This window comes from Pipistrellus hanaki (assembly GCF_964339955.1).
Source record: "Pipistrellus hanaki genome assembly, chromosome: 7".
Lineage (NCBI taxonomy): Eukaryota > Metazoa > Chordata > Mammalia > Chiroptera > Vespertilionidae > Pipistrellus > Pipistrellus hanaki.
The window spans coordinates 60,581,188-60,609,142 of record NC_140509.1 but is presented as its reverse complement, the minus strand read 5'-3'; the positions used below and the strand labels follow the sequence as shown (position 1 = coordinate 60,609,142).

Genomic DNA, 27,955 nt, shown 5'->3' with positions numbered 1-27,955 from the left:
TTCTTACCCAGTGTACGTTATATGTAACTAGAGGCCCAATGCATAAATTTGTGCAAGGGCCTTGGCCCTGGCCCCCACCCAATGCAGCTTTGTCCAGAAGGAAAGATGTCTGGAAGGACATCCGGTCTAATGAGCATATTACCCTTTTGTTATTGTCAGTAATCTTATTACTGACAATTCCAATAATGGATGTTCCTGTTTTAAAAAATAACAGAAGGAAAAGAGAGGGAGTGAGCTAAGTGCCAGGACCCCAGCGAGCTTCAGCTCCCTCCTGTTCTCTGTATCAACCAAATACTAACATACTATTTACAGTATCCACTTTCTCCCTTTGCGCCTCTTCCTAGCCTCCTTTTAGTTGTTCTCCCCCAACCTTCAATCCCATCCTTAGTTTCAGTGCCACTTGTCCATGAAGCCACCATTTGATTTTTGAACTTGAAAGCAATTTTTCTTCCTCTTCTGTGTTAACAAAGCACTTTGTTTATAAGTTCACTTACTCTTCACTTTGCATTTTTATTATGTGTACTTATTCCCATTAATTTTGTTATTTGAGAATAGAGAGTGAGTCTTATTGATCTTTGTATTCACATGAGTACAATGTATTAAAAAAAAGATAATGTTGAACTTTTATTTTTTATTCTTTTTTTTTAATTTTTTACTTTATTTTATTTTTTCATCACCATTTGTCCCCTCTATGCTCTCTTCTACCTCCACCCACTCCCCTCTACCCACCATCATCACACTTCTACAATTAAATGCCCAATTAAATATGTCTACTAAAACCAAGAGAATAAAAGTTCGACATTGTAATCTGGCTTTAACAATTTAAAATTTTTCTAAGATTGCAATTTATTTCCTTACATAGTTAATATTTCTGAAGAGTATGGCTCAGAATGCCCTTAACCCAAATTAAGTCAATTGTGTAATTCTATTCATACTTTGACCACTTCAGGATATTAGCTGACACTACTTACGATGGCATGCTGATTGCACATTGCAGAAATAACCTGCCTCCCACTATGAGTAAAATTATGTCCTTACCCTGAACAGCATGCTTGAGGAAAACAATGGCAAAAATTCAGAACCTCACTCTATTGAAATTTTAATATCCTTACAGTGAAATGATCTAATGAATATATAGGAGTTTCTGTGTGCATAAGATTCTGCTGCTTTTTTTCCTCTTTAGAAGTTTCTATGGAGATCTCTCCTCTAGTGCTCTGTCCTGCAAACTCTACCTGCCTTGGTCTTCCCAGATTCTCATCTCCTTCTCCTCTACTCAGGGAGTCTGCTGGGATATGCATGGGCTAACTCTCCTGCACTGGCCTACTTCCTTTTATATATATAGATTCCAAGCCATCAGACCATCAAACCTCAGAGGGAAGGTAGAGAAGGGTGGGGGTAAGTGGGAGAGATCAACCAAGGGACTTGTATGAATGCATACAATTCTAACTAATGGACACAGATACCAGTGGGGTGACGGCATGAGTGGGGAGGTGAAGGGGGAATGAAGGGATAAGGATACATATGTATTACCTTAATCAATAAATAAAAATAATAATAAATAATAAAATAAATTTTCACAAATATGTTTTGTATATACAGACTTATAGTCTCTGCTAAAAAGGACATTGACAATCCTCCTATCTCAATAGCATAATTAGATGGTATGGAAGGGAGAATTTAGTAATATATAAAGAGAATAGATTAATCTTTGAAATCTTGTATAAAACTTGTAATTTTAATTGATTGAATCATCTACTAAAACTTGGGTATATTGCTATGTGAGTAAGGTAACTCTGTGTACATACCTTATTTTCCCCCGGTGTGTTAGGTTTGATATCTTTACATGTTTATATTTTTTAACATTTGGCAACATATATTTCCTAGTATTATCAGTTCTTAAATCTTCAAAAGTCCTAAGCTATTTTTCTGTTTAAAGATTATCTTGTTTTCCGAAATGATGAGATCAGGAATGAAGAGATTTAAATATTTAAGGATCCAGACTATGTGAGAGCAGTAGTTAAACTCTGGCAGTGAATTTTAAAGGCATATCGTGCAGAGAGTTTCAACACATGTATGTCATCATTTGAAGTCTGCAGTATATTTGACATTGGGCCTATTTGACCAGTGTTTATATTGTGTGTATAGCACTATAGGTAAGTGACTGAACTGATATAAGATATCTCTAATTGGTACCAGCAATGTCGGCCCTTCGTTCCTGAATTCAGCCAAAAAAAGAAATCATAGCCAATAACTCTAGTGAAAGAGGAAGTGTACTAGTCTATTTAGCATCAAAGCGAAAGTACATGGGAAGAGATTTGAGCAGGCTGCTCAGAGAGCTGCCTTGCCCCTTTAGAAAGAAAGTTACAGAGACAGAAGAATTAAGCTAGCTGGGCTGTGTGGACTCAGGAAATAAGCTGCAGAGATAAAAGAAGGGCCCTTGGCGTTGGTGGTCTAGTGGTGAGCATAGCTGCCTTCCAAAAGAAGGGCCCTTGGATTGAGGGCCCAGGATGAGCTGCCACTGCCCATTGCTGCTCTGGTTGCAAGTCTCCTGGGGACCCTTAGAGCTTAGGAGAAAGAAAGCAAAGATAGCTCTAGCTGGTTTGGCTCAGTGGGTACAACATTGGTCTGTGTACTGAAGGGTCCCGGTTCAATTCCAGTCAGGGGCACATGCCTGAGTTGAGGGCTTCATTTGTCTTTAGAGGTTTGATTTGCTTTCTAAAGGCAGAAATTTTAGGGAAAGTCTCAGGGAAGGGTCTCAATAGAATATTTCCCCAGCTATCCAGGTTTGTCCTTTAATATGCTGATTCATCGAAATGAACATATAGGGACAAGGTTATGGTCTCTACTGATTGTTTAGTACTAGGGCAGGGGGCCATTCATCAATGCTGCTGGTCCTGATGTCAGCCATGGTATAATTTAGGGTTTTGCTGTTTTTCTGGGCCTGCAGCTGAAACACAATTGAGGCCTGGATGTTATTTATCTCTAGTTTGACCAAAACTCTGTCTCTTCAGGGTACAGGCCCAAAGCTTTGTTCCTAACATTATTTGATGCTGATAAGAACCTCATTGTCTTAATGCTGAGGGCTTAATGCTTTAGGGAGTGGTCCTGCAAGGGAGAAGTGGGGGTGCTAGATGAGGTTAGTTTGAATCAGCTATCTGTCTCAGTTTCCCCATCCCACTTGCCAATCTATTTTTCTGGCTTCGTACTATCCTGCCTCATAACGACAGTCTTTTGAAATGATCTTCAACACAGATGGAAACAAATTTGACATGTTACAGGGAAAGTAGGCCAATTAGTGGTAAAGATGAGCAGCTTAAGGGAGGGAGCCAGAACAGTTCCTTACACTTGACAGAATGAAGAGGAAAGCAAAACATGATCTTAGCAGGGTCTTAATTTTTTAAGGAAATAGATCTTCCCTTTATAAAAATAGCTTTCTTTTGAGCTCCCGACTGAGGTAATTTTATCATGGTTTGAGTGGATACAAAATCACCAATTTCTTTTATTTGTTGTACCAACACTCTTGATTTTTTTCATTAATTTGAAAAATTGCCCCTTTTTTCCTATTTTAGGAATTATTTTAATTCTTCTAATAATTTTCTCATATTTCCCTAGATGCTACTTAGGGACAGTCTTTTACAAAGTATATATTCTCAGATTTTCTTCTCCAACAAGATGGTAGATTAAGATTTTTTTTGAAAGTAACACTAGAAATGCCTACATAAAAAAAAAAAAATAAAAAAAAATCTCCAGAATTCAGAAATGAGGAGAGAACTGGAGGTCAGAGAGTCATGGCTCTGAGCTGAAGCTGCTGCTTCACTAGGGAAGGCTTACCAGTCTTATGAAAATGAAATATTTTTTAAGCCATATTTGCTCATGGTCTTAAGCCCAGAAAAAGAAAAGGAGTGCTCCAACCTTAGGTGAAGGCATGTCTTTCCAAGAGTTAAATCCTCTTTAAAATGATGAATGTGAAAGCCTACCCAGCCACAAAAACTAGGCAGAAAAAGGTAGCTTTTCTCTGCTTGGGGTCTGACTGAAAAAGAAAATTTTTTTCTCGAGAAATAGAAACTCTTGCATGAGACTGCAAAAGTTTGAGATCTTGCTTCAAAGCACCTATGTGAAATGTAGGAAGTGGGGGAAAAATTGGTAAGCATCTGGTCAAACTCTCCCTGCATGCAAAAATTTGAAACAGTATTAATTAGAAATATATAACTATAAAGACATTTATTCTTTTGTTTTATGTAAATATTGTAGATAGATGACAGGGAGACAGACAGATTGCCTGTTGTTCAGACACTCTTCCCAAGGTTGGAGATGAAGGGAATGAGCAAATAACCCAATGTTCCTACTCATGTAGACAATACAAACCCTTCCTGTGGAAACATGCAACAAGCACATAAATAAGGATGGCCAAGCACTCTACAAATAAAGCAATAAAAGCATGCAGAGAGGTGAGAGTTGCTATAAAAGAAGTTCTTCCTGCCCCCAATCCCAGAGAGGCCTTAACCTTCTTGTTGCTAAGTACACTTATTTGTTTATACTTCATCTTGTTTGATCTATTAATAGCATTTAGACCTGTGGCTCATCTGTTTTGAAAAAAATTGCTTTTCTTGACGTCCAAGGCATCACCCTCTATTATGCTTTTCTACCTCACTATTTTTTTTTTAATCACTGCTGTAACATATATGAAAACAATATGAATTTCTTATTTGCACTTGTAGAGGTCAGAAATCCAAAAGCAGTCTCACTGAGCTAGCATCCAGGCGTCTGCAAGACTGTGTTCCTCTCTGAGGCTGGAGCAAAGAATCATTTCCATTTTCTGAAAGGGTTCCCCTCCCTTGACTGCGGACTCTTTCCTCTTTGTCAAAACCAGCAATTTCACTTGTGCGTCCTTAGGGAGTCACATCTCCCTCTGATGACTTCTGTCTCCTTCTTCCACTTTTGAGGACCTTTGGGATTACATTGGGCCCACCAGATAATCCATGGATAATTACCCCATTTCAAGATACTTAAAGATATCTACAAACTCTCTTTACCATGAAAAAGAGATCCATGTATCCATTGGTTCCAGGAATTAGGATGTGGATATATATATTTTGTGTACAGCTATAGTGACAGTTCTAATCCTGAAACACTGTGAGAGTGATTGGTGAATAACCTCAACAATAACCTTACCAATAACCTTGAGCCCCAGATATTTCTGCCTCCTGCCCTGGGTACCCTGAGGACCTTACATACCCAACCTACCATTTAAAGTAAAGAATAAACATCTGGCCTAGCTGGTAGCTTTGAGGACATGACCCAGCACTGTGACCATGGTCCATTTAGATTTTTCATTCCATACCAGCTATTACCTGTTTTGAATAGTGTCTCTAGGAGTGCCTATAATAAATTCATATTGTTTTAAGTCATGATGTTTGTGGTGTAGGTTTGATATCCCCCATTAGGGCATGTGTGGGAGGCAACCAATCAATGATTCTCTCTCACTATTGATGCTTCTATCTCTCTCTCTCACTTTCCCTTCCTTTCTGGGGAAAAAAAGTATTTCATAAAATATGTTTTAAAAATATATACGTTTTAAAATTTTAGTCACATCATATACTTCTGCTCAAAACCCTCATTTGCTTCCCATCTTCTCAAACTAATAACCAATGCTCTTACTTTGGCTTAGATCATCTTTACAATCTTAGCATCTCCTGTTATCTCTCATAATCTGCCGTCACCTTCCCTTCAGCCTCACTGACCTCTTGATCATTCTTCAAATAAGCCAGGATTCTCTCTACATCTGGAATATCCTTCCTTGCTCTGTGGACTTGCTGTTCCTTGTGTCCAGAGCATTCTTTCCACAGATATCCACACAGTTTGATTCTTTATTTTCTTTCACTATTTATTTCAATATTACCCAGTCATAGAACAATTTCCTTGACCACTGTATTAAAACTTGGGTATCTTACCTCTTCAGTTCCCTCATCCTGTTTTTATTTCCCCTTAACATTTCCTGCTTTCTAATATAATGTATATTTTACTTAAATTATGCCTTTTATTTTGTATCTCCACCAACTAGGACAGTGGTCGGCAAACACATTAGTCAACAGAGCCAAATATCGAAGTACAATGATTGAAATTTCTTTTGAGAGTCAAATGTTTTAAACTTAAACTTCTTCTAACGCCACTTCTTCAAAACAGACTCACCCAGGCCGTGGTACTTTGTGAAAAGCCACACTCAAGGGGCCAAGAGCCACATGTGGCTCTCGAGCTGCAGTTTGCCTGTCGACCACTAGGATATGAACTCCATAAGGGTAGATTTTAGTTTGGTTTGTTTATTTCTTATTCTAGGGACTAGTGCAGGGTTATAGCCTCGTGTGTAGTTAAAACTTGAACAATTAAACAAGATGCCTAGTTTAGACTTTGAAATTCTTAAAAATAAAAACTCAAGGTTTAGAGATGTGAAACTGAAATACACTAATAATGAGAGTATAAATCAAGACCAACTTTTCTAAAGAAAATTAGTCAAAATATATCATAAGCTATAAATATGCATATATTTTGGTAGAGTGAGTCTCTTTATTAAAAGCCATCCTAAGGAAATAATTAATAATGCATAACAATATTGCATGCCAATATTTAAAAAATAGCATTAAGCTTGTTTAATAGTGAAAAAATTTTAACCCAATACTCTCAAATTTCTAAAATAGAAGCTTAGTTAAAGTAAAGGCAGTATATTCATATAATGAAATATTATGCAATCATTAAATTTATATTAAGATAAATATTTATTGATCTGGGCACTATTAACAATATGCTGATAAGTGGGTAAAAGCAGTCTATAAAAGAGTAGATGTCATCTTTGAAGAAAAGATGTATATTCTTGTATATTAGCTTAAGGAAATGTGCAGTTGTTAATGTGGTTTCTAGAATTGATTGAGTATGCCCTTCTTATTTATCTGATTTGTTAAATTTTCTTTTTGAATAATCATCACATAGTACTTTTATCCTGAGAAAAACAAGAATTACATTTGCACTAATCTTCAGAAAGCTATTAGTATTATACATGTAAAGGATTTTTAAGTGGGAATTGTATATAAATATTTCTCTATGTGGCATCTTATAGGTTTATGCAAAATGTCCTGCTATAGTAAGTAGGGACTAATGTACAACATTTATTTATGGAATTATCTGTTTAGGATATTTCAGTCTTTAGAACCCTAACATGTAGAAGATATGTGGCCGTAGGTATGACTGTATTGAAAAATGCATTTACCATGACTGCTGATAAGAGAGTTACATTTATGCCATGCAATTAATCTAACATTTCACCTCAGAGATTTGAATTAAAACTAACCCATCTCCCTCCTGGTCTATCTCTAGTCAGTACATTTTTGGTGGTAATACACCAAGTACTGTTGAACAGAAGAAGTGGAAATTCCCGATCTGGCCAGAATGGAATGAAATTGACATAAATACAGAAAAGTGGGATGCAGGCAAAATTGGAAAAGAAAAAGACAAAGCAGGAAAAAGCCCTATTTTTGTAAGTAAATTTGAAGGTCACTAGATTTCATTTTGGTTTTTAACTCTATAATAGAAAAAGATTTGCTAACCTGTAAGTATACTCATTTTTCTCCACAGCCTCAATTCAGAAGAGAACTTCTGTTTTTGTCCTCCCTCATCCTACTTTGTCATCCAAACTTAGTCCTGAGCTTTGGCGGGTCCCACTTGAATAAATGGGACAAGGGAGATGACCAAAGAGGCATAATGAAAAAAAGGGAAATTGATAGGACAGGTTAGCTAGTGGGTTTTGGACAGAGTTGGGAACCAGGTATTTCCTTAACCAGGCTGTGGTTTAGAAAATGAGGGACCTCAGCAGACTTGTGAGCTGTTATTTGGAGTTTACAGGAAAGATAGTTGTTTTGTTTTAAAGAGAGTGAGAGAGTGTTACAGAATGGCTAGGTTGACTCTGGTGTTTTTATTTTATATTATATCGAGTACTCTGAAATAGTACTTAGTGGCATTTCCATTTTGTTCATAAAATGCAGAATCCCAAACTGTATGACTCATATCAGTAACTTGTTTACAAAGGATATTCAATGCATATTACTAACTTCTGCCTCTCAGTACTTGAACAATTTCACATTAGCAATGTGTGTGGGAATGCATTCTTTATACCACACCTAAGTTGATTCTGGAACTCTTAGGTGCAGAGGGCTTTTTAATTTTCTGGGTCCAAATGAAAAAATTCACATTTTAAATATGTTTATTGATTTTTTTGTTCTTCAGAGAGAGAGGAAGGGAGAGAGAGAGAGAGAGAGAGAGAGAGAGAGAGAGAGAGAGAGAGAGAGAGAGAGAGATTGAGAGAGAGAGAGAGGGAGAGAGAGAAATATGAGAGGGAAACATTGGTTGCCTCCTGCTGGGTATCTAGCCTAAAACTTGGGCAATGTGCCCTGATTGGGAATCGAAAGGGAATTGAACCAGCAATCTTTTGGTGCAAGAGACCATGCCCAATCAACTGAGACATAGCACCCAGGGCTATTTTACATATTTTAATAGCATTCCAAACTTATGGAGACTGTGTGTGAGTTTACATCAGGAAGGTGGTTTGTGCAAATCCTTAGCACGTTGAGTACGGCAGTGCCAAAAGTTACCATCTGGGACATAACTTTGCTCCCCTACCCTAGTTCTGTTCCTCAAGGTTGGCATTCATGGCTTGGGAAGCAGCAGTATCTCCACTGGAATGGTGGTGGACACTGCAAGGCTTGTATTACATTCCTGTGGTATATTGGCACAAGAGTGCATAGACATGATTTGTAACATTAATTTTATTTACCAGGATTAATTGCCTTAAGCATCAAACCATAGCAGATATCCTTGAAACTTTATAGAAAGCTGCTACTTTAGATGTGAGGCTAGTGATCAGGATAGCAGCCTCAGATGGATTAAACCTTCCCTTCAAGCCTAGAGTCTGGCCCCCTTCTTTGGCTAAATGATGGCAGTGAAAGAATATGATGGGTGAACCAAACTGAGAAGTATACGATGAAGTATTACAAGGTGGATATAAGAAATATACCTAAAGCAAAGTGAAATGGAAAAGTTACCATTAACTTAATGTGAAGGGCTCACATCCTATAGGAAAGGTAATCAAACCAGGCTGAGCTCCACATTCACCTTGTTTTTGTTTATTTGTTTCTCTCAAAGACATCAATTTAAATCATTGTAATTAGAGTCCAAGTACAGACTAAGTCCTTGGGGCTTGTATCAGAAGGGAGAGAATCATTAAGGGCTTCCAAAGTAGGCAGAACTTGTCCAAAATCCTAGCAGTAACTACAGAGAAGTGATCTGAAAATTTTGCATATAATTTTATTTTGAGACATTTGCTCAACTTCTGAGCTATGTATTTGAAGGTGAGAAAATGAGTAAAAAATTAGCAGTTTGAAGGCTAAATAACTGGGAAAAGAATTAGAGAATTCCTGGTGCTATTGCCAGAAATTGGAATTCATGGTACATCAAGGAAAAGGACTCCATTAAACACTCATCCTTTCAGGTAGGACTGCACTGTGTTCTATATTGAGGAAAAGCAAACCAAATTTACACCAGCTTTACCAAATCCTGAGGCCCATTCTTGACTGGGTCAAGTTCATCTTATACTCTGCTTGCCAGAAGAAAATAAAATCCTCCTCTCTGGAGGAAGATGTTATTATTTAGAGCCTGTAAAACTTTGTATGTTCAGTGTATAGCATACAACCAATTTTACTGGACATGAAGATAAAAAGAACCAAGCAACTGAAAACCAAGAGTAAAAAACAGATAATATAAACAGAACCACGGGTGACTCTGATTTTTTAATTGTCAGATAGAAAACTTTAAACAAATTAATATTTGCAAGGAAAAAAAATGGGAGGGAACCCCAGAAGTCTAATACAGCTTCTGGAAACCTCAGCCTATTGTTAAAAAACTCATTCATGAATCATTTGACTAGATGTTGGGGTTGCCTTGTCTCCATCCAAATTATTCCAGTATCTTAAATGTGTCAATAAACCACATGCTCTAGATATATAGAGACACTTAGCTTTAAAGCTTAGATGATGCCCTCAAATATAACCCATTCTCAGGACACACCAGCATTGGGATAAAAATATGATTACTATGAAAATCACAAAACAGTATTTATTCTCCCCCACCCCCATTCATTAATATGAAATTTAGTTACCTTTTTTCCCTTTGCAGATAGTTTGTATTTCTTAAGTATTTTGTTTGTACTCCTAACACACACACACACACACACACACACACACACACACACACCCTTATGAGCTGTGAAAACTTTTACACAGTAGCTGCCTGAAGCCTCTCTAACTTACTAGACCACTAATACTTGTGAGTAGACTCTTAGATATCATTCTTTCTTCAGAGCTCACTAATTGACCTTGAAACTTAATGAATTAATTTAATCTGATGTATTTATCCCAGGGAAATGTAAATATGTTCATATATTGTAGAAACTATAACCTATACACAAATGTTCATAGCAGCTTTATTAGTAACAGCCTAGAACTGGAAACTGTCCAGGTGTTCTTCAATGGACAGAAGGTAAGCAAACAAATATCTAGATCATGAACTATTGCTCAACAATAAACAAGAACAAACTATTGATACATACAACAACTTGGGTGAAATGAATCTCCAGAGAATTAGGCTAAGAGGGGATAAAAACTGGTCCAAAAGGCTACATACTATATGATTCTATTCATATAACATGATGGAAATGGCATAATTATGGAAACAGGACCCAGATTAGAGATTGCTAAGTGTTAGGGATTCTGCACAGAATATGGAGTTTAAGGTAGGTGTGGCTATGAAGGGGCATAGGAAGGACCCTTGCACTGATGAAATTGTTCTGTATCTTGACTATGTCAATGTCTATTTTCTGGTTGTGATATTGTAGTATAGTTTTGCAAGATGTTACCATTGGGAAGAGAAAGCAGAAACTCTCATATTTCACACAATGGAATGTGAATGTATAATTATCTCAAAATAACAACTTTAATTAAAACAATAAATGAAAGTCAAATCAAAGGTACATATTGCATATACATACTATCTTGCTTATGGATTCTAACAGTTGACAAGTAAATTTGTTCAATTTTCTCCAGTAAGTTAAACAGAAACAAAGAAGTGTTTTCAGTGGGAAGTAACTCCATATCTGGCCTATCCAAAATTGTTTTCCCTCCATTCCTGATTCACATTCCAAAGAAGCTCATGCTTGTTTGTGCTGTTTCTTCTGCAATTAAAATGCTACTCGACAATCAAGGTTTCATGAATTAAATACAGTATTGTTAACTTCAGTATTTTCCAAATATTCCATAAACTAGCTCTGAGAACAAACATACACAATGCTCTATAAATGCCTTTTTATTGATCAATGCATTATTAGTTTTTAAGAATGAGTTGTTTTTATTTTAATAGAACCATATAGAGATAAAACTCAATGTATTTTTATGTAGCATTATTTTGAAGACCCTGAAGGCAAGATTGAATTACCACCATCACTGAAAGTTTATTCCTGGAAACGTCCACAGGATTTTTTATTTAATCGGGTAAGAAGTATTTTCATTATTAAACAAAATATTGTTTTAACAATGGCATGTAATGTGGTAATTATGAAAATTTACATTTTTAAACAATTTAGGATAATTTTTCTTGTGGTATTCAATAATAATAATAATAATAATAAGTAATTGCATTTTGGCATTTAAAATAGGAATAAATGTTTGTCGGTATGGTTGAATATTGCTTGTTCTGATTTCCAAAAGAATACTGGAATTTTGTTAAGTGCCTCCAGTTTTCTTTCTCTTCTCCCCATGGTGTCACATTATGGTCCTTAATTTCTGAAAGACTTTCTCCTTTCCACTTTTTAGCAGGAACTTATATGGCATGAAGGTTGGTTTACTTTAGTGTTTATTAGCCTTAATTTTCAAGGTTAAGAGACTTGCATTTGGATCTCTCTATCCCAGGGATTGTTGAAGCACTTTCCAAGGGCCACTTGCATTTCTAGACACTACGCCCAGCCACTTTCATCATATTGACTAGGAAATAATTTGAGAAATCTATTTAAAATAGCACGTATGTACATGAAATGTTAGACCCACTGGCCTATTTTCCTAATAGCTATGTTCATTGAAATATATTTGGTGATTCCAAGTACTTAATTATCATGAATGCCTTTTTTCCCTTCTTGGATCTTTTAATATGCATAGAAAATCAGTTGGCTTAATTAGTTACTAGTTAGCAAGTCAAATGGTTGTAATGGAGCTGATTCTTTCATACATTATGAAATCATTGAATCTCTGTTTCTATACAAAGTAATTTTAACCCAAAAGTTTTATTCTTTATAAGCACTACCAAATGCAAGAAAATATAATTTATTCACCATATTTTTTTCAATTACTGTTACCAGCTGAGGAAGTCAGATAATCCAGCATTTTTCAACCGCTGTTCCACGGCACACTAGTGTGCCGCGAGATGTTGCCTGGTGTGCCGTAGGTGCAGACAAGACAAGAATTTTATAATTTTTCACTATTTTGTTTACTTAATATTTCATAATAAAGTAATTATAAAATACTTTCTTTGTGTTTATTTGATTCCTATTCAAGAGAATTACTTTATATATAGTCAATATAGGCACAGAGTTAAATTTTTTAACATTTTCTAATGGTGGTGTGCCTCGTGATTTTTTTCATGAAACAAGTGTGCCTTTGCCCAAAAAAGGTTGAAAAACACTGAGATAATCCTACATTTAAAAATATTAAGATGAGAAAATGGAAAGATACGTCTCTCTTCATCAGAGTATTTATGAAATGTCTACTTGTAAGACATTTTAAATGCAAGGAATCAAATATACATGAAGCGTGCTTATAAATTACTTACAGTGTTAAGTAATGTTAACATAAAGACTATGAATTTATTATGTTAATATAATGCACTAATAACAAGATATTATTAATAATATCTAAGCTCTGCTCAATTAAACTGCAGCATTTGCATTCCATGCAAATAAAGGATATGAATGCCATAAAATGGGATTGTCACAAATTTGAATAAGTAGAAAAGTTTTATAAAAAATATTTTGTTCTTTTTAGAATACCTTATTTCTGAGAGATACATTTACAGTAAAAGTAAATCAATGGATTGTTGTTGATGACACTTCCACCAACATTTATCATAATATTGTCATCCCTCTGCCTCTACTCTCCCTGGGCACTGACTCCTTCTTTTGGTCCACCATGTTGGTGTGTAGACAGACAGAACTGAAAGTCTAGCTATGTGGGAAAGTCTTCAGATAGTGTTTTTCAAGTTTTAGTGCCTAGATCCACCGTAATAAATACATTTTACACTGGGACTCATTAAATATAGACATATATAAAGTTTCGACAAAAATTCTGCAAAGTAATAATGACCTTTTTATGTAAAATTGACTCTATTTTAGTCTACTCCTTAGCTAGATAGAGCATTCTGATTCATTAAGCTGATTTCATGAATCAGTAAATAAATTGCAACACACAATTTAAAAGTACAATACAGCCTAGAAACATAACCCAGAACACACTTAGCAAAAGATGAAGTCAGAGGACATGATTTAAATCAGAGAGAAGCTAAGATATTAATTTAAAGGCCTGGATTTTGAGATATCAGAATCAACATGGACCATTCTTAATCAGAAGGTTTGCAAGCCTTGAACACAGAATGAGGGAGCAAATCTGTTTATTGATAAGAGCCAGATATTGGTGGCCCAGGCCCATGACTGTTGATTGCATTGAACAAATGTAAGATCTCTGAGGATTTATCTTGCCCCAGGTTTAGGCATAGGTGATAGAGGTACTAAAATACCATTGTGGAGACCTCTGCCATAGTATCTGTGTCTTTTACAAGCTATTAGTTCCTCTTTTTCTTTTGTCAGTATGTGTCTATTAAGTTTAACCTTTAAAACCTAAGATATCCAATACTTATTTAACTTCTATTTGATTAAGTATAATCAATTATAATTAACTAAAGGCCTGGTGTATGAAATTCATGCACGGGGGACTAGGGGTTCCTCAGCCCGGCCTGTGCCCTCTCCAATCCTTGGGAAATGTCTGACAGCCTGTTTAGGCCCAATCCCTGCCTAAACCAGAGTTGGACATCCCTCTCGCAATCTGGGACCGCTGGCTCTTAACTGCTCACCTGCCTGATCATCCTTAACCACTTTTTCTGCCTGCCTGGGTGCCCCTAACTGCCCTCCCCTGCTGACCTGATCTCCCCTAACTGCCCTCCCTTTCTGGCCTGGTCGCCCCTAACTGTTCTCCCCTGCCTCTGCCTCAGCCCCCACCACCGTGGCTTTGTCCGGAAGGATGTCTGGAAGGATGTCCGGAAGATGTCCAGTCTAATTAGCATATTACCCTATTATTAGTATAGTTATTTAGTTAATAAATTTTAAAGCTGGGCAAGAATTTTAAAAGGTGTCACAGTTAATAATTTTTTTTAATCCAAGATGAAGGTATTTTTTCAGCTACCAGATGTTAACTAAGCATCAGTTTTAGCTTTTGAGTAGTTAATTTAAATTTCAAATCACAATTTTAAACTCTCAGTTTATGCATGCTCAGTTTGTCTGTATAATATCTTATAACATTTTATTTATATGTTAAAATATTGTATTTTATAGGCATTGTATTATTTAATTAATGTCACCTGCACCTGTAACAGGTAATAATGTGCTTACTTTTTGCCTCTAACTTCTCTGGTTGTAAGAGATGAAATTGGGTTTGGCCTGTGGACACATGAGCTACCTATCCTTTCTATTTCCTAAGGAATAATACCTTCTTTAAAATATTTTATTTCAGGTTCCAGTAGTTGTAAAGAATGAAACCCAGTTTGACTTGTTTTCATTAAATGAACATTTACTCTGCAGTGAGGTATGTACAGAAGCACCAACTAAAGCCTCATTGCAAAATGCCTTCCGGACCAGCTTAAGTAATTCCCAGTTTCACTTCTCCTTTGCTCACCTTTAAGTTTCGGTATAACTGAGCTGTGACTACACTGGACTTTCAAAGGGAAAGAGAAGCCCCTTTGTGTTCAGCATGCAAATTGCGGGGAGCTGTTAGTATCAGCACTGCTTGGTCCCCTCTTCTGCCCAGGGTTCTGGCTTCTCACCGATCTAGGCTTTTCTCCTCCAGCTCCACGTTCCTAGCAATTGACTTAAAGTTGCTCTCCTAGAGAGCTGGGTGTTATATTGTTTGATTTGCTAATATGGGGGAAATCATGGGGTGCGGTTTGATTGCAACACCTCCTCTAAACAAGCCAGATATTCAGCACAGCAGTCCTACTTCCTAAGGGGGTGCACCCCGCCCCCCTCTTTTTATCCATCAGAAGCAGACTTGTTCCACTTCCCCAAGGTAGTTACTCAGAGACAGGGGATTTCTGATCATTTTCTTTTAAGACCAATTAGAGGAGTGGAGCATAGTCATTATTGACTCAAACCCTTTGTCTTTCTTACGTTCCGTATTTCAACAAAATTATCTCCACATTTATGAATCCTAAACATATACAGACTTTAGCGGTTTTATTTTCCAAGAGAGGAGATTATAAAATAATATGTAGTATTGTCATATATACAAGGGGATATCTGATTGGCCTATTTCAGCTTAACCAAAATAAAGCAAGTTGAGAAAAACATAAATTTTATGAGGTGAGTTTCAAGTATTTAATCTGTAAATACCAGTCAGTAAAACATGAGATGAATATTTCAGAAAAGCTAGTACTACTGAGGGCAGTGATGGCTTTACTCAGCACCCACTGTGACACACACAGATTTCTTATGTATTGTTTCTATTACTCACAAAGAAGGCCGAAAAATAGATACTTTAATCTGCATTTAATAGATGAAAAACTGAAATTGATAGAGGTCCAAGTGACTTACTCAAGAACAGAAGGACTTGAAGGAGGATTCAAATCCTGGTCTCTATTTCTACTCCAAAGCTCAGCTCCCCACTGGGCCTTCCCGCACATTTTTAATGCAGCAAGGGGGAGTTTTACTCGGAGCATTTCTGCATCTGAAGATCAACACATGAGATATGAGCTTAGCCTAACACACGTACGGGCTTTTAAAAATTAGAGTATATTTAAATGTGTGTGCAATTTTAATTTTTTTTCATGTCTTATTCCTTGTCTCATTAGTCTTATTGATAAGAAAGATAATTTTTTTCTCAAACTTCTCAACATTTACAGAGAAGTAGCTCCCTCATTTATAAAAAGTTTAATTCCAAAGTAAATCATTGTTTTCAGAAACATTCATGTGTTTTCTCTCTCTCTCTCTCTCTCTCTCTCTCTCTCTCTGTCTCTCTCTCTCTCTCTGTCTCTCTGTCTCTCTCTCTCTCACACACACACACACCGAATTCAAATGAAAGTCTATGTCAAATGGAGGTCATTGACAGTTTACTCTGGAAGACAGATTTTAGCTAAGAATATGTTTAATATTACATCTTTTAGCCTGTAATGTGACAATATTTCCCCCAAACAAAAGCAAGATGTATGGCTTTATTCTGCAGGTCAGTAATGAAAATGTGAACACGTTACATATAGAACTTAATGCTATTATTGGAAGTTTTTAACTGATTTCTCCCCTAAGTCACAGTCCCAACAGCTGAACAATAACTAACACCGATGGTTTTTGTCTCTAGTTGATGAGATGGATTATCAGCGAAATCTATGCCGTGTGGAAGATATTCAATGGGGCTTTTCTGAACAATAATTTTAAAGGGACCACAGGGGAACCTCCTATTCCCATCTGGAAGCCCTGGGAACACATTTACTCTCTGTGCAAAGCCGTGAAGGGTCACATGCCTTTGTACAATAGCTATGGAAAGTACATTGTGAAACTTTACTGGATGGTAAGTTCATGTTCGTGTGCATGGAAATCCATTTTCTTTAATATCGAAATATTTCTGCCTACAGGCTGATACCTAGGCTAATACAAAATTATGGGGTTTATGCAGGATATCAATCCCCTAGCTGCTGGGGGGAAATGTCTTGCATTCGTAATTTGGGATTAATAAGAAACCGTTGTTTCTCCTGTGATACCAGTTACCTGTGCTTTTTATTTTTTATTTTTATTTCTTTATTGATTAAGGTATCACATATTTGTCCTCATCTCCCCATTCCCATCCCCCCATTCCCATCCCAAACCCTTCCCCACACCTGCCCCTCCTTTCAAATCTCTGAAATTATTGGAGTCATATTAAAAAAAAAAAGTTATTAGAAGAGAACATAACTTCTTAAATTCCCTTACCTATTTATTTATCATCAGGAGGTAGGCTGGCAGACTAGACTTCGGAGTTTAGACACCTTTGGGTGGTTCATGGGGAAATGCTCTTTCTGAAGACCCAGAGTCCCACGCAAGACATGAGAGGCATGAGACTGAGTCCCAAGAGGCATGAGAGGGGAGCTATGGCATTGAGAGAAAGTGTATCCTCAGTAGATAGTGTTGAGGAAGGATGGAAAGAAGGAAAACATGGGAAGAGTGAGGAGGTCAGATATCTGGGCATTTTGCCCCCCAGTTCTGCACATTCACCTAAACCTGATTTGAGAAGGGGTTTGAAGTTATTAAGAATTTCAGAACAGTATCAGCAAAACATTAAGTATTACTTTCAACCTCAATCTCTCTCTCTCTCTCTCTCTTTCTCTCTCTCTCTCTCTCTCTCTCTCTCTCTCTCTCTCTCTCTCTCTCTCTCTCTCTCTCTCTCTCTCTCCTTCCTGACATCCTTCTTTCCTTCTCAGATTTCTTTCCAGACAGGGATCAGCATTTATTAGTACTGCATTCCACTTTGCATAGAAAATGTGACTTATTTCTCTTTAACTATACTGATTTCTCACTATCCCAAACCTACTTAGATTCAGAAAATTTTAAGAAATGTATAGATAGCATAGTCTGTCCTTGAGGTCTCAGAGCCTCTCTATATGAAATTTAAAATTCAGGTTTTCATACCAGTTTTTCCCATAAAAGTATTTCCATTATTTCCAGTTTGGATTCTAAGTAAACAGCATCAAGGTTATTTGACACCAGCCAGACCAGAAGGTACTCAGTAGCATAAAGAACAGCATTATGAAGCAGAGCAGTTTTCTCTCTTCTTTCATCTGCAGGGATATATCTGGAATATATATAGTCTAGTCATGTACTTTCCAATGTCTGATTCTTTTGGCTCCTTGAAAGAAACAAATTCATTATTGCTTTCCACTTGAAATATTCATTGCTCTTGGCAGCATTTCCATGATTGTCCCAATGCTTTCATTTGTCTCTGAATAAACAGAAAATAGACACATTGGGACCAATAATTTTCCCCAGTTGCCATCAATCTATTGGTATAAAAAATGTGTTAGCTTTTGTTTCTGATTAAACCTTGTACTTTTTAAGGACAATATTATTGTAGAATTCAGAGTTTATTTTATTATTATTTTTTTTTTTATAGATTTTTATGGAGAAAGAGAGGAAAGGGAAACAGAGAGAGAGACATCAATTTGTCATTGTACTTACTGATGCATTCGTTAGTTGGTTCTTATATGTACCCTGACCAGGGATGAAACCTAAAACCTTGGTGTGTTGGGAAGATGCTCTAACCAATCGCACTACCCAGCCAGGGCAGTTTCTTAAACGATGGAGGTGCAGAAACCTCAAGTACTTCCATGCCCCAGCCAAGACCCCCTGAGTCAGCCTCTGGGCAGCGCCTGCAGGCTGCATTTGAAACAACGGCTCTCCCACCGGGGAGATTTTTGTTGTTCTCTAAACCATATAAACAAGACATAGACCACGACAAACTATTTTTCTAACATGCAGTTACTTTTTTAAAAAATGTAAATTTTTAAACTCTTATTTCATTATTATTAACATTCTACATGTTTTTAATAAAACAAATTCAAACGCTATTAAAATGTTCAGAGTAGAAAATGAAAGTTCCCTGACTCTGCCTATATAGACAATCGCAGAAAATGATTTATGTATATCCTCCTATACTTTTTCCCTTAGAAACCTAAGCAAACCTACTACATATAATTTGTAGCATCAATAATATCATGTAGTAGTTGTTGTTCTGTAAAGTATTTTTTCCCCCTAACCACGGACATTTTTTATGCCAGTTTATCTACCTTGTACACCATTGTTTGAATACAATAATGACTACACATATTTTGCTAATTTCATATGGACAGACATTTAAGTTATGGACCAGTGTTTCAGCAATAGAAAAATAATACTATATAATAGTATCTTTGTGTATAGACCTTTGCCCATTTTCATGACTATTTTTTCTTGGATTTCTACATGTGTAATTAATTTTTCTGTCAAAATACATGCAAATTCTTAATGTTGATAAGCATACTTAGTTACTCTTTTGTTTTAATTTGTATGTACTTTATATTTCATATAATTGGAATTTAAGTCTGTTAATTTTTTTGAGGGGAGGAATTTGTTTCCCTTTTCCTGTCCTATGAGTTTCTTGAACATTTCATAGGATTCCATTTTGATTTATCATCTATTAGGAAAGGAAGAAAAAGACATATAACCATAAAACCAGGCAATGTAAGTTTAGAGTTACAAGTGTCATACAAAGAAAGCATTTTGGTTTTTTTTACTCTATTGCTTCTGTCTACCTGGGGAAAATATACTATTCCTTGACTTTTCATTTCAAATGCCACCTTCCTGTGAAGACATTAGCAAAATTAGTTATACTTTCTTTCCTGGTCCTCGAGCACTTTGAACACATGGAATTTCATATTGTTTCTTTCCTCACTAAACTATAAGAATTCAATAGTATTGGCCCTGTGTTATGTCTGTCTTTAGATTCACAATGCTTATATACAGCTGAAAATAGTCATTAGGTAAAGGAAGAATTCTGTAATAAATTTTATATGTAAAACCAATGATAACTAAAAACTTGAAGTTCATAATCATTAATGTTATCATTGCTTCAAGCTTTTAATTATGAAGTAATATGCATATAGGTGAATGTATAATGATTGTATTAAATAAAGTATTAATTAACTTCATGTTAAAAATTAGATCTTTAATTACAAGTGGGAGTAATATGATCATCAGAAACATAAGATTACTGAGCTTAATAAATACTAAAATTACATTTAGAGAATTTTTATTATGACTATATTAAATTATATTAAATTATTTAATTATGCCCAAATTCATTCATGGTTGTATAATATAATGTTTTGATTCTGTTATTTGAAACACTTTACTTTACTGCATTATGTAGGATGGGACATCCAAGAATATGCTTACAAAACTTCATAAATAAAGACAGATGTCTTTGACCTTATTTGAATGCACCGTAATTACATTAAGTAAAATAATAAGCCAAAACCCTCAGCCAGAGTAGTACTAAAGACCAGTATGTCAGTCTTTAGATGTAAGTAGTTAAAATAAAATTATAAAACAAAAAATATAAAACAGTAAATAATGATGTCAGTAGAATACAAGGTGGAGCAAAAGTAGGTTTACAATTGTTTGTTTGGAAAACAACACAATAATTAATGAATAATAATCCAAGAATAAACTCTGTGTCACATATAATTGCAAACCTATTTTTGCCACCACCACACCCCCCCCCCGCCTCCCTTTCCCTTGCATAATAATGTATGAGTGAAAAGAACATAAATCATTGATGATATATTTCTTTCTTCTCATTTTTAGGGTTGCTGGAGAAAGATAACCATTGATGACTTTCTGCCTTTTGATGAAGATAGCAATCTACTGCTTCCAGCTACAACTTGTGAATTTGAACTCTGGCCAATGCTTTTGTCTAAAGCTATCATTAAACTGGCAAATGTTGAGTATGTAGAATGTGGAATTATCACTCACTTGTATAAAAACAAAAAGGCAGACCACAGTAAAAAGAACACTACTACATCTATATTCCACAGCTTTATTTTTTATTAATTTTTAAAAACTTTCTTTTCAAACAGTGTAAATTTTCTTATGTAAAAAATGTATATGCCAAAGTCACTAATTTGAAGCATTGGGTTAGCCAGCAATCAAAATTTCCCCCAATTAAGAAAACTAGTCTACATTCATTGCTCTCTATGAATGGGAAGTCAGCCACAGAAATGAATGCTTCAGCTTAAGGGAAGAAAGAAGTTGTTTTGTAGAGAAACAATACTGGCTCATCTAAATGCTGAATAATTTGCTGGGATCCAGTTAAAGGGTTGGGTCTGTCTGTGCAACAAATAATGTGCTAATGTTGAAAACCCTGAACTCTTTCTGAAGGATGCCAACACGCTCCTTATGCTGTTGATAACATTGGTCCCTTTTAATACATTCCTGGTGCTAACTATTCACATTTCTTCAATATCCTTATGAAATCTGCTTGCACCCTGCATGACTTGTGCACCAGCATAGATGAGGGATTTCTGCTGTTTATTCTCTCAGTGGTCATTCCATCTCGGCCCTAGAGATGCAATTAGGCATAGATGCTTGAGTTGCCAATGCATGGTTACTTTGGGTCTTTGTTTGGGGGGGAGAATGCTCACTTCCACTGCACCAGCTTAAATTTGACACACCCCTCCCCTCACAGTGTGTCCTAATAGCTCAGTGTCAGCAGAACACATGTACAGTCACATCTGCCATTTGCTCAAAGCCCAGCGTTCCCCATTCTGTGAACATGGCAAGATCAGTCAGAAGGCAGGCCTGCTCTTCCTCTTCCTGGGTTTTCTTTGGCTCAGCTTCCTTTTTCTCCCCCAAGGCTAAACAACAAAACCACTCCTCCTGCCCCCCCATCCCCCCACCCCTCTTTCTCTTAACAACCCTCAATTTCCCATTGGGAATTTGTTTCACCCAGCTTGTAGTGCTTCATTCCAATAATTAAAGAAAAACAACTTTATCCCATAATTTTTTTTTTTTGGTGTACTAGGACACACTGCAGTTTATGTATGACAGTTTTCATGGATTTATAGGTTTTTATAATCTAGTTTTCATAAAACTAACCCTAAAAAAATTAAAAATATGGTGATGCTACTAATCTCTCTAAATTATGAGATTCTCTCAAGTTTTCTTGTCTGTCATTCAGAGCAAGAGAGAGACCAGTGTCAATATATTAATAAGTAGTAAATTTCAATTTATGTTTTATTTTCTATAAAAATAACTCTAAGGCCCCAGCCAGTTTGACTCAGTGGACAGAGCATTAGCTCATGGACCCAAGGGTCCCAAGTTCAATTCTGGTCAAGGCCTAGGTTGCAGGTTCAATCCCCGCCCCCAGTTTTTGATGCATGTGGGAGGCAATCAATCGATGTGTCTCTCTCATATCAATGTTTCTCTCTCTCAGTCTCTCTCCCTCCCACTCTCTCTAAAAATTAATAATCAATGGGAAAATATCCTTGGGTGAGAATTAACAAAAAAATAATAATTTAAAAATAACTCTAAGTTCAAAATTTTTCTTCCTGTAAAATAAATAAATACTCATCCAATATCTTTCTAGGTAGCTGAACACTATTAAGTATTCACACTGATGACAACTACGTTTATTTTATTTATTTATTATTTATTTATTTATCAATCCTCTCCACAGGATATTTTTTCCATTGATTCTTCCCTCAATGGAAAGAAGAAGAGAGAGGGAAAGAAAGAGAGACATTGATGTGAGAGAAACACATCAATTAGTTGCCTCCTTTCCATGCCCAGGCCAGAGCCCGGGCCAGGAGGACCCTGCAACCAAAGTATGTGCCCTTGATAAGAATCAAATCTGAGACCCCTTGGTCCACAAGACAATGTACTATCCACTGAGCAAAACTGGCTAGGGCTATGTTTGTTTATTTTGAAAGAAAATAATGTTCCTACTTGTCAAACCTCACCTGAATATCAGAATTAAAGCTGCAAGGCCAGTGAAACATTAAAAGCATGACCTGAATAAATGAAGTGGCATTTTGTCTTTCTTAAAGCTATAGTTCAATAGAATTTTCTAGCAACTTGAGTAATAGAATTATTGTCATTTTTAAAAAATAAATAAATCCAGCTTGGAAATAAAAGATCAGACTTAACATAAGACATTTCTTAGGCTTTAAATATAATTGTATAACTTATATTTGTCTAAAAATTTTCTCAGATTATATTTATTGTCATATGAATTTTAGCTTCCTACATTATAAATTAATATTTAGTAGTTGTTTCAATATCACTGTGAGATATGTAAAGGAAAAAGCATTATTTATATGGGGCTTTTACAGTCAATTCTTAAATATGATTATCCAAAGAAGAATTTAGACTAAACTATGAATTATCTCAATAGATACTTGTTATCTTTGAGATATGTAGATGCATCAATTCATCTATCATCACTATATGGCTGACTAAAGATGTGACTCCTGGGCAGAAGAGGGATTTGCCTGTTACTGTAAATGGATTAATCTAGTCAGAAGAAGAAAAAAAAGAAAGAACAAAACTGAAATGAGAAGAGTGACATTTGGTCAATCACAATGTCATTTGATTTTATGCTATGGTGGCAAATCCACTGGTTTGTATAGGATAGGACAGCTGTTTGTGGTTTCTCTGAAATTATCTAATAATTTAATTAAGGATGTCTGATGCCCATCTTGACTTGCCATATATGAGACTCACAATACACAGGTTCATAGGCATCTTAGAATAATTACTAAAACCAGAAACATGAAGTCACTGCTCTATTTTTAAAATAACAACATGACAACATATTGAGTATATAAAATATATAACATATTATCTGTATATATATTTAACATAGGTCACATATATGAATATGTTTTATGTATATGACAGTAATCTTAAATTTATGTCTTTTAAAAATAAAGCTTATAATCATGTTTTGTAAATAGATATGACATTTTATCATTGGATCTACTTAAGTGCTTTACCAAAACAAGTATATAATTTGACTGTTGGAATAGTATTTTCTTTTACTATAATGTTTAACCAGTATGACCCCTACATTCATTATTATATCACTATGTAATAGAGATTCCTACTTCTTATATACCTCTCTGTGCTTTCAAATTTATTAACTATCCCACTGTGCATTTGCTTCTTTAGCATCCATATAATAGAGAAGAGAGAACTGGGAGAGTCTACCATTATTCATGCACTTACAGGATGGTTACCGGAAGTCATTCCTCTCCAGTAAGTTTGACCATTAACTTACTTGTGGGGTTTTTTCTTTCTCCCCTTGTAAAGTTTCTTTAACCAAAACATTTATACTTTTTAAGAAAATTTCAAGAAAAGTTACATTTTATAAAAATGTTAGGGATAATAACATTTTATAGTTTTACATAAAATTCTTTGAGAATTTCAAGACAAGAGACTATGCTTTCGTCCTGAGTTAATTAACTGTATATGTGTGAGTTTATTTCTGGGCTCTCTATTCTGTTTCATTGATCTGTGCGTCAGCACTAAATGGAAAGTTACAATAGCTGTGGGCTTGTCATATATAGTCTTTACGTTGAGATATGCTCTCTCTAAACTCAAGTATTTGAGAATATTTATCATAAGTGGATGATGCATGACAAAGGGTACATAAAGATTGTGCCTGCCCGCCAGTCTGTGAGAGAATTACAGTTGGCCCTTAGATGTGTGTTTAATTATAAGCCTGCCCCTCAGGCCAATGCATTAAAATAAGCAAATAAGCCTCTTTCATAGAAAGTTTGCTGCCTCTGCACTGGGTTTGGGGTGGGCGAGTCTGTGGGATCTTTTTAAGAACTACTTCTGAGGATACTATAGCCTCATGGGTCTTTGGATGCAGTCCCCATGAGCTTTCAAAGCTAGATGTTTTGTGGGCTCATTTATTAGGAGAAGGTCTTAAAAGTTTGGGTGCCAGGTGTGAGTTTCAAACCCTTTGCACCTCAGGGATAAACTCAGGGTTGCAAGTTCCCTCCAGTTCTGGGTCTCCATGCTGGGTTTATGGCAATATTGTACCTCAGTCTCTCCTACCTGCATCAATGTGGGTGTATTCTCTTTCACCAGATGTGTAGGAGCCACTCAACTACTGTTTCCCCTCTCCTTGAGGTAACTGTTTTATATATACTTGTAGATTCAGGATAGTCATGGGAATGGACGAATTCAGGGACCTCCGATGTCCCCATTCTGAACCAGAATTCCTTGTTTGGTCTCTTTCCATCAGCAAAGCCCAGCTCATCATAGGCATTCAACTCAAAATTGTTTAATCTATGAATACATATGGTGTTTTAAACTAATATTTGAAATTAATATTTTAAAATAGTAAGTAGATTTTTTCCTGTCATTAATTTCTTGATGTGGAGTTTAAATCTTAATTTGAAAATTAGTTTTGATGTGTTTTATCAAAGCCCACGATATATGGACAAAGTTTGGGAGCTCTTAAAAGAAATATTGCCTGAATTTAAGCTGACCGATGAATCCAACTCTGAGAGTAAAATAACAGAGGTAGATAACAAATTAAAAGATACAGCAAAGGAAGGGAATTATGGCAAAGACATGAAAGATGGGAAAGAAATGAAAGATGGCAAAGAATTCAAACCTGAACCTTCAGTAACAACACTAAAATCACTTGAAAAAAGTGACAGAGCTCCGAAGGGTAAGACATTATATATCACACATTATTTAATATGAATATTGTATGTAAATGCTTTACAAACATTGCTGAATTTGATGGTTCTTCATTGTTATTATTATGTATTAAATGTTGTGGAAATAATTAAGATCCTTCCTTGTTAGGATTTCAGAACTTCTAATGGTATTTGCTACATGTTAACTGTTGTTTCATATTTTACTCTCTTTAGAAATAAAAGGAAATTATACAATTTGATAATACACATTAATATAGTATTAATATAGGAAGAGACATTAAGTTTTCAAGTTTCATCAAACACATCTTTCTTATATATTATATGTATGGCACAATGAACCAAAATAGCAAGGGACAAAGTAGCCCTGTTTATTTTTTCAGGAAATGTGAAATGGCCAGGAGTTAGATGATGATTCACTGATCATTTATTGTAAAGTGGAAGTTCAAATTTGAGAAGAAAAAATTCTAGTTGTTTTACAAGTGTAGGATTATTTATTTTTTTAAGGCAGGAAATGTATTGAATAATTTCTTATTTCTTAAATATTTTATATAGCTATGTAAATAAGCAATTATGCTTGTTAAATATTCTAGAAAAGACACGGCTTTCTTTATGTTTTGATCTTTCAAATATTTATATTTTAGAAAATATTGACATTTTATCCAGTTATTTCTTATCAAGGTCTTATCTACAGTACAGTGCATAAAAATCATTACTATAGATGTTCGTCAAAAATATACCAAGACCAAGTGTGTGAGTGATATCTGCCTATCATAGGCCCTTTTTGAAATGCCCTAATACCCTAGTATGAAAGAAAAAAAAAGCCTGATCAAATTTGTTTTATCTAGTATATATCCGATTAATTTCAACTGAGAAGCCCTTTCTCACATACCGCAAATTAACATTTACCTATCACCCATTCATCCAGCCACACTTTCATCCAATATACAATTTACTGAGTATAATTCCAATAAATGGTCCAGGGATTAGTGATAACTTATTGAACAAAATCAGATGAGAAAGGTACTTCCTGAATCTTATTTTCTAGGGATAGAGACTAACATTCATTTAAAAATCATAACCACTTACTAACAAAGAAGCCTTAAACGAAAATGAAGGAAAGCATGGGACTTCATATAGGGGACCTAGTCTCATGTAGGGAGAGAAATTCCTAAGGAGTTTTGAGCTGCTTTTGCAAAGATGAGAGGAATATCTAGAAGAAGATGAGGGACTGTGGAAGGAAGGACATTCTAAGTAGAGGAAATAGCAGATATACTAGTAAAGGCTATGAGACAGTAGCAGGAATGACATTTTGGAAGACCTGAAAGAAGCTGTATTTAGTTGGAAGAAAGGATGTGAGGATTAAAGGGTTGTTTGAGAAAACATGGAGAAGTAGGTAGGAGAATCTATAACAATAAAAGGGTAATACGCTAATTAGAACGTCTTCCAGACATCCATCCAAAAGACATAATGGTTGTAAGGGCCTAGGATCAGCTGCATGGGAGAAGCGCCAATGCAAGAGAGACATGCTGGTCCAGAGTCTCCTGTCCTGCGCCACAGCCCCTTTTGCAGAGTTGGCACCTGTGTGAGAAGGTGGTGCCTCGCCCCCTTCTGCAGCAGCAACAAGGCAGAGCTGGACAGGGTGCACCCTGCTGTGCCTCAACCTCCCCTAGCCTCTCTCTGAGTTGCTCTGGTTCCAGATCACCCCCCATCCACCCGTGGGCAGGGGTGGGGCCAGCGCTAAGAAGCAAGGGCCAAGGGCTGGCAGCTGTGGCAGCCAGCAGTGGCAGCAGCAGTGGGGTGATGGGGGCCGTGCCTTCCCCTGATCAGCCCTGTTGCCTCCCAAAGAGGAGGACATCCCCTGAGGGCTCCTAGACTGTGAGAGGGGACAGGCTGGGCTGAGGGACACCCCTCTCCACCCCAGTGCACGAATTTTTGTACACAGGGTCTCCATTGATCATATAAAATCTAGGTTGTGTTAAGATTATTGATCTTTATCATAAGAAAAACTGACAGCTAATGAAGAATAGACTAGATTCTGCACAATCTAAATCATATTTTAAAAACAATATTCTGGTTCTTTAAAAAGAAAAGACCTTAGGGTGGAGGTCATGACCTTGAGGTTTGGTGACATTAGTGTGTGTGTGTGTGTGTGTGTGTGTGTGTGTGTGTGTGTGTGTGTGTGTGTGTGTGTGTGTGTGTGTGTGTATAACAGTTTGGAGACTCTTGTACCAGCTCATGTTAGAGACAGTGGTAGCTAGGAGTGGGTGGTAACAGTGAAGTGCCAGACAAGGTGAGTAATTTGAGAGATATTTAAAAAGTAAAAAACATGGTAGCTGAAATGGAGATGATGGTGGATACTGAAAAACGA

At 36.1% G+C, this 27,955-nt stretch overlaps 1 protein-coding gene across 1 annotated transcript in view; it reads left to right on the top strand.

Moving 5' to 3' along the window:
• ADGB (androglobin) overlaps positions 1-27,955 on the top strand; it is a 119,858-nt gene that overhangs the window by 4,164 nt on the left and 87,739 nt on the right. Inside the window, exons 2-8 of the mRNA XM_084889310.1 lie at positions 7,366-7,525; positions 11,493-11,585; positions 14,865-14,936; positions 16,701-16,910; positions 20,717-20,856; positions 24,080-24,166; positions 25,348-25,595. Of these exons, the coding sequence (XP_084745436.1) occupies positions 7,366-7,525; positions 11,493-11,585; positions 14,865-14,936; positions 16,701-16,910; positions 20,717-20,856; positions 24,080-24,166; positions 25,348-25,595 (1,010 nt within the window). The remainder of the gene's footprint in view (positions 1-7,365; positions 7,526-11,492; positions 11,586-14,864; positions 14,937-16,700; positions 16,911-20,716; positions 20,857-24,079; positions 24,167-25,347; positions 25,596-27,955) is intronic.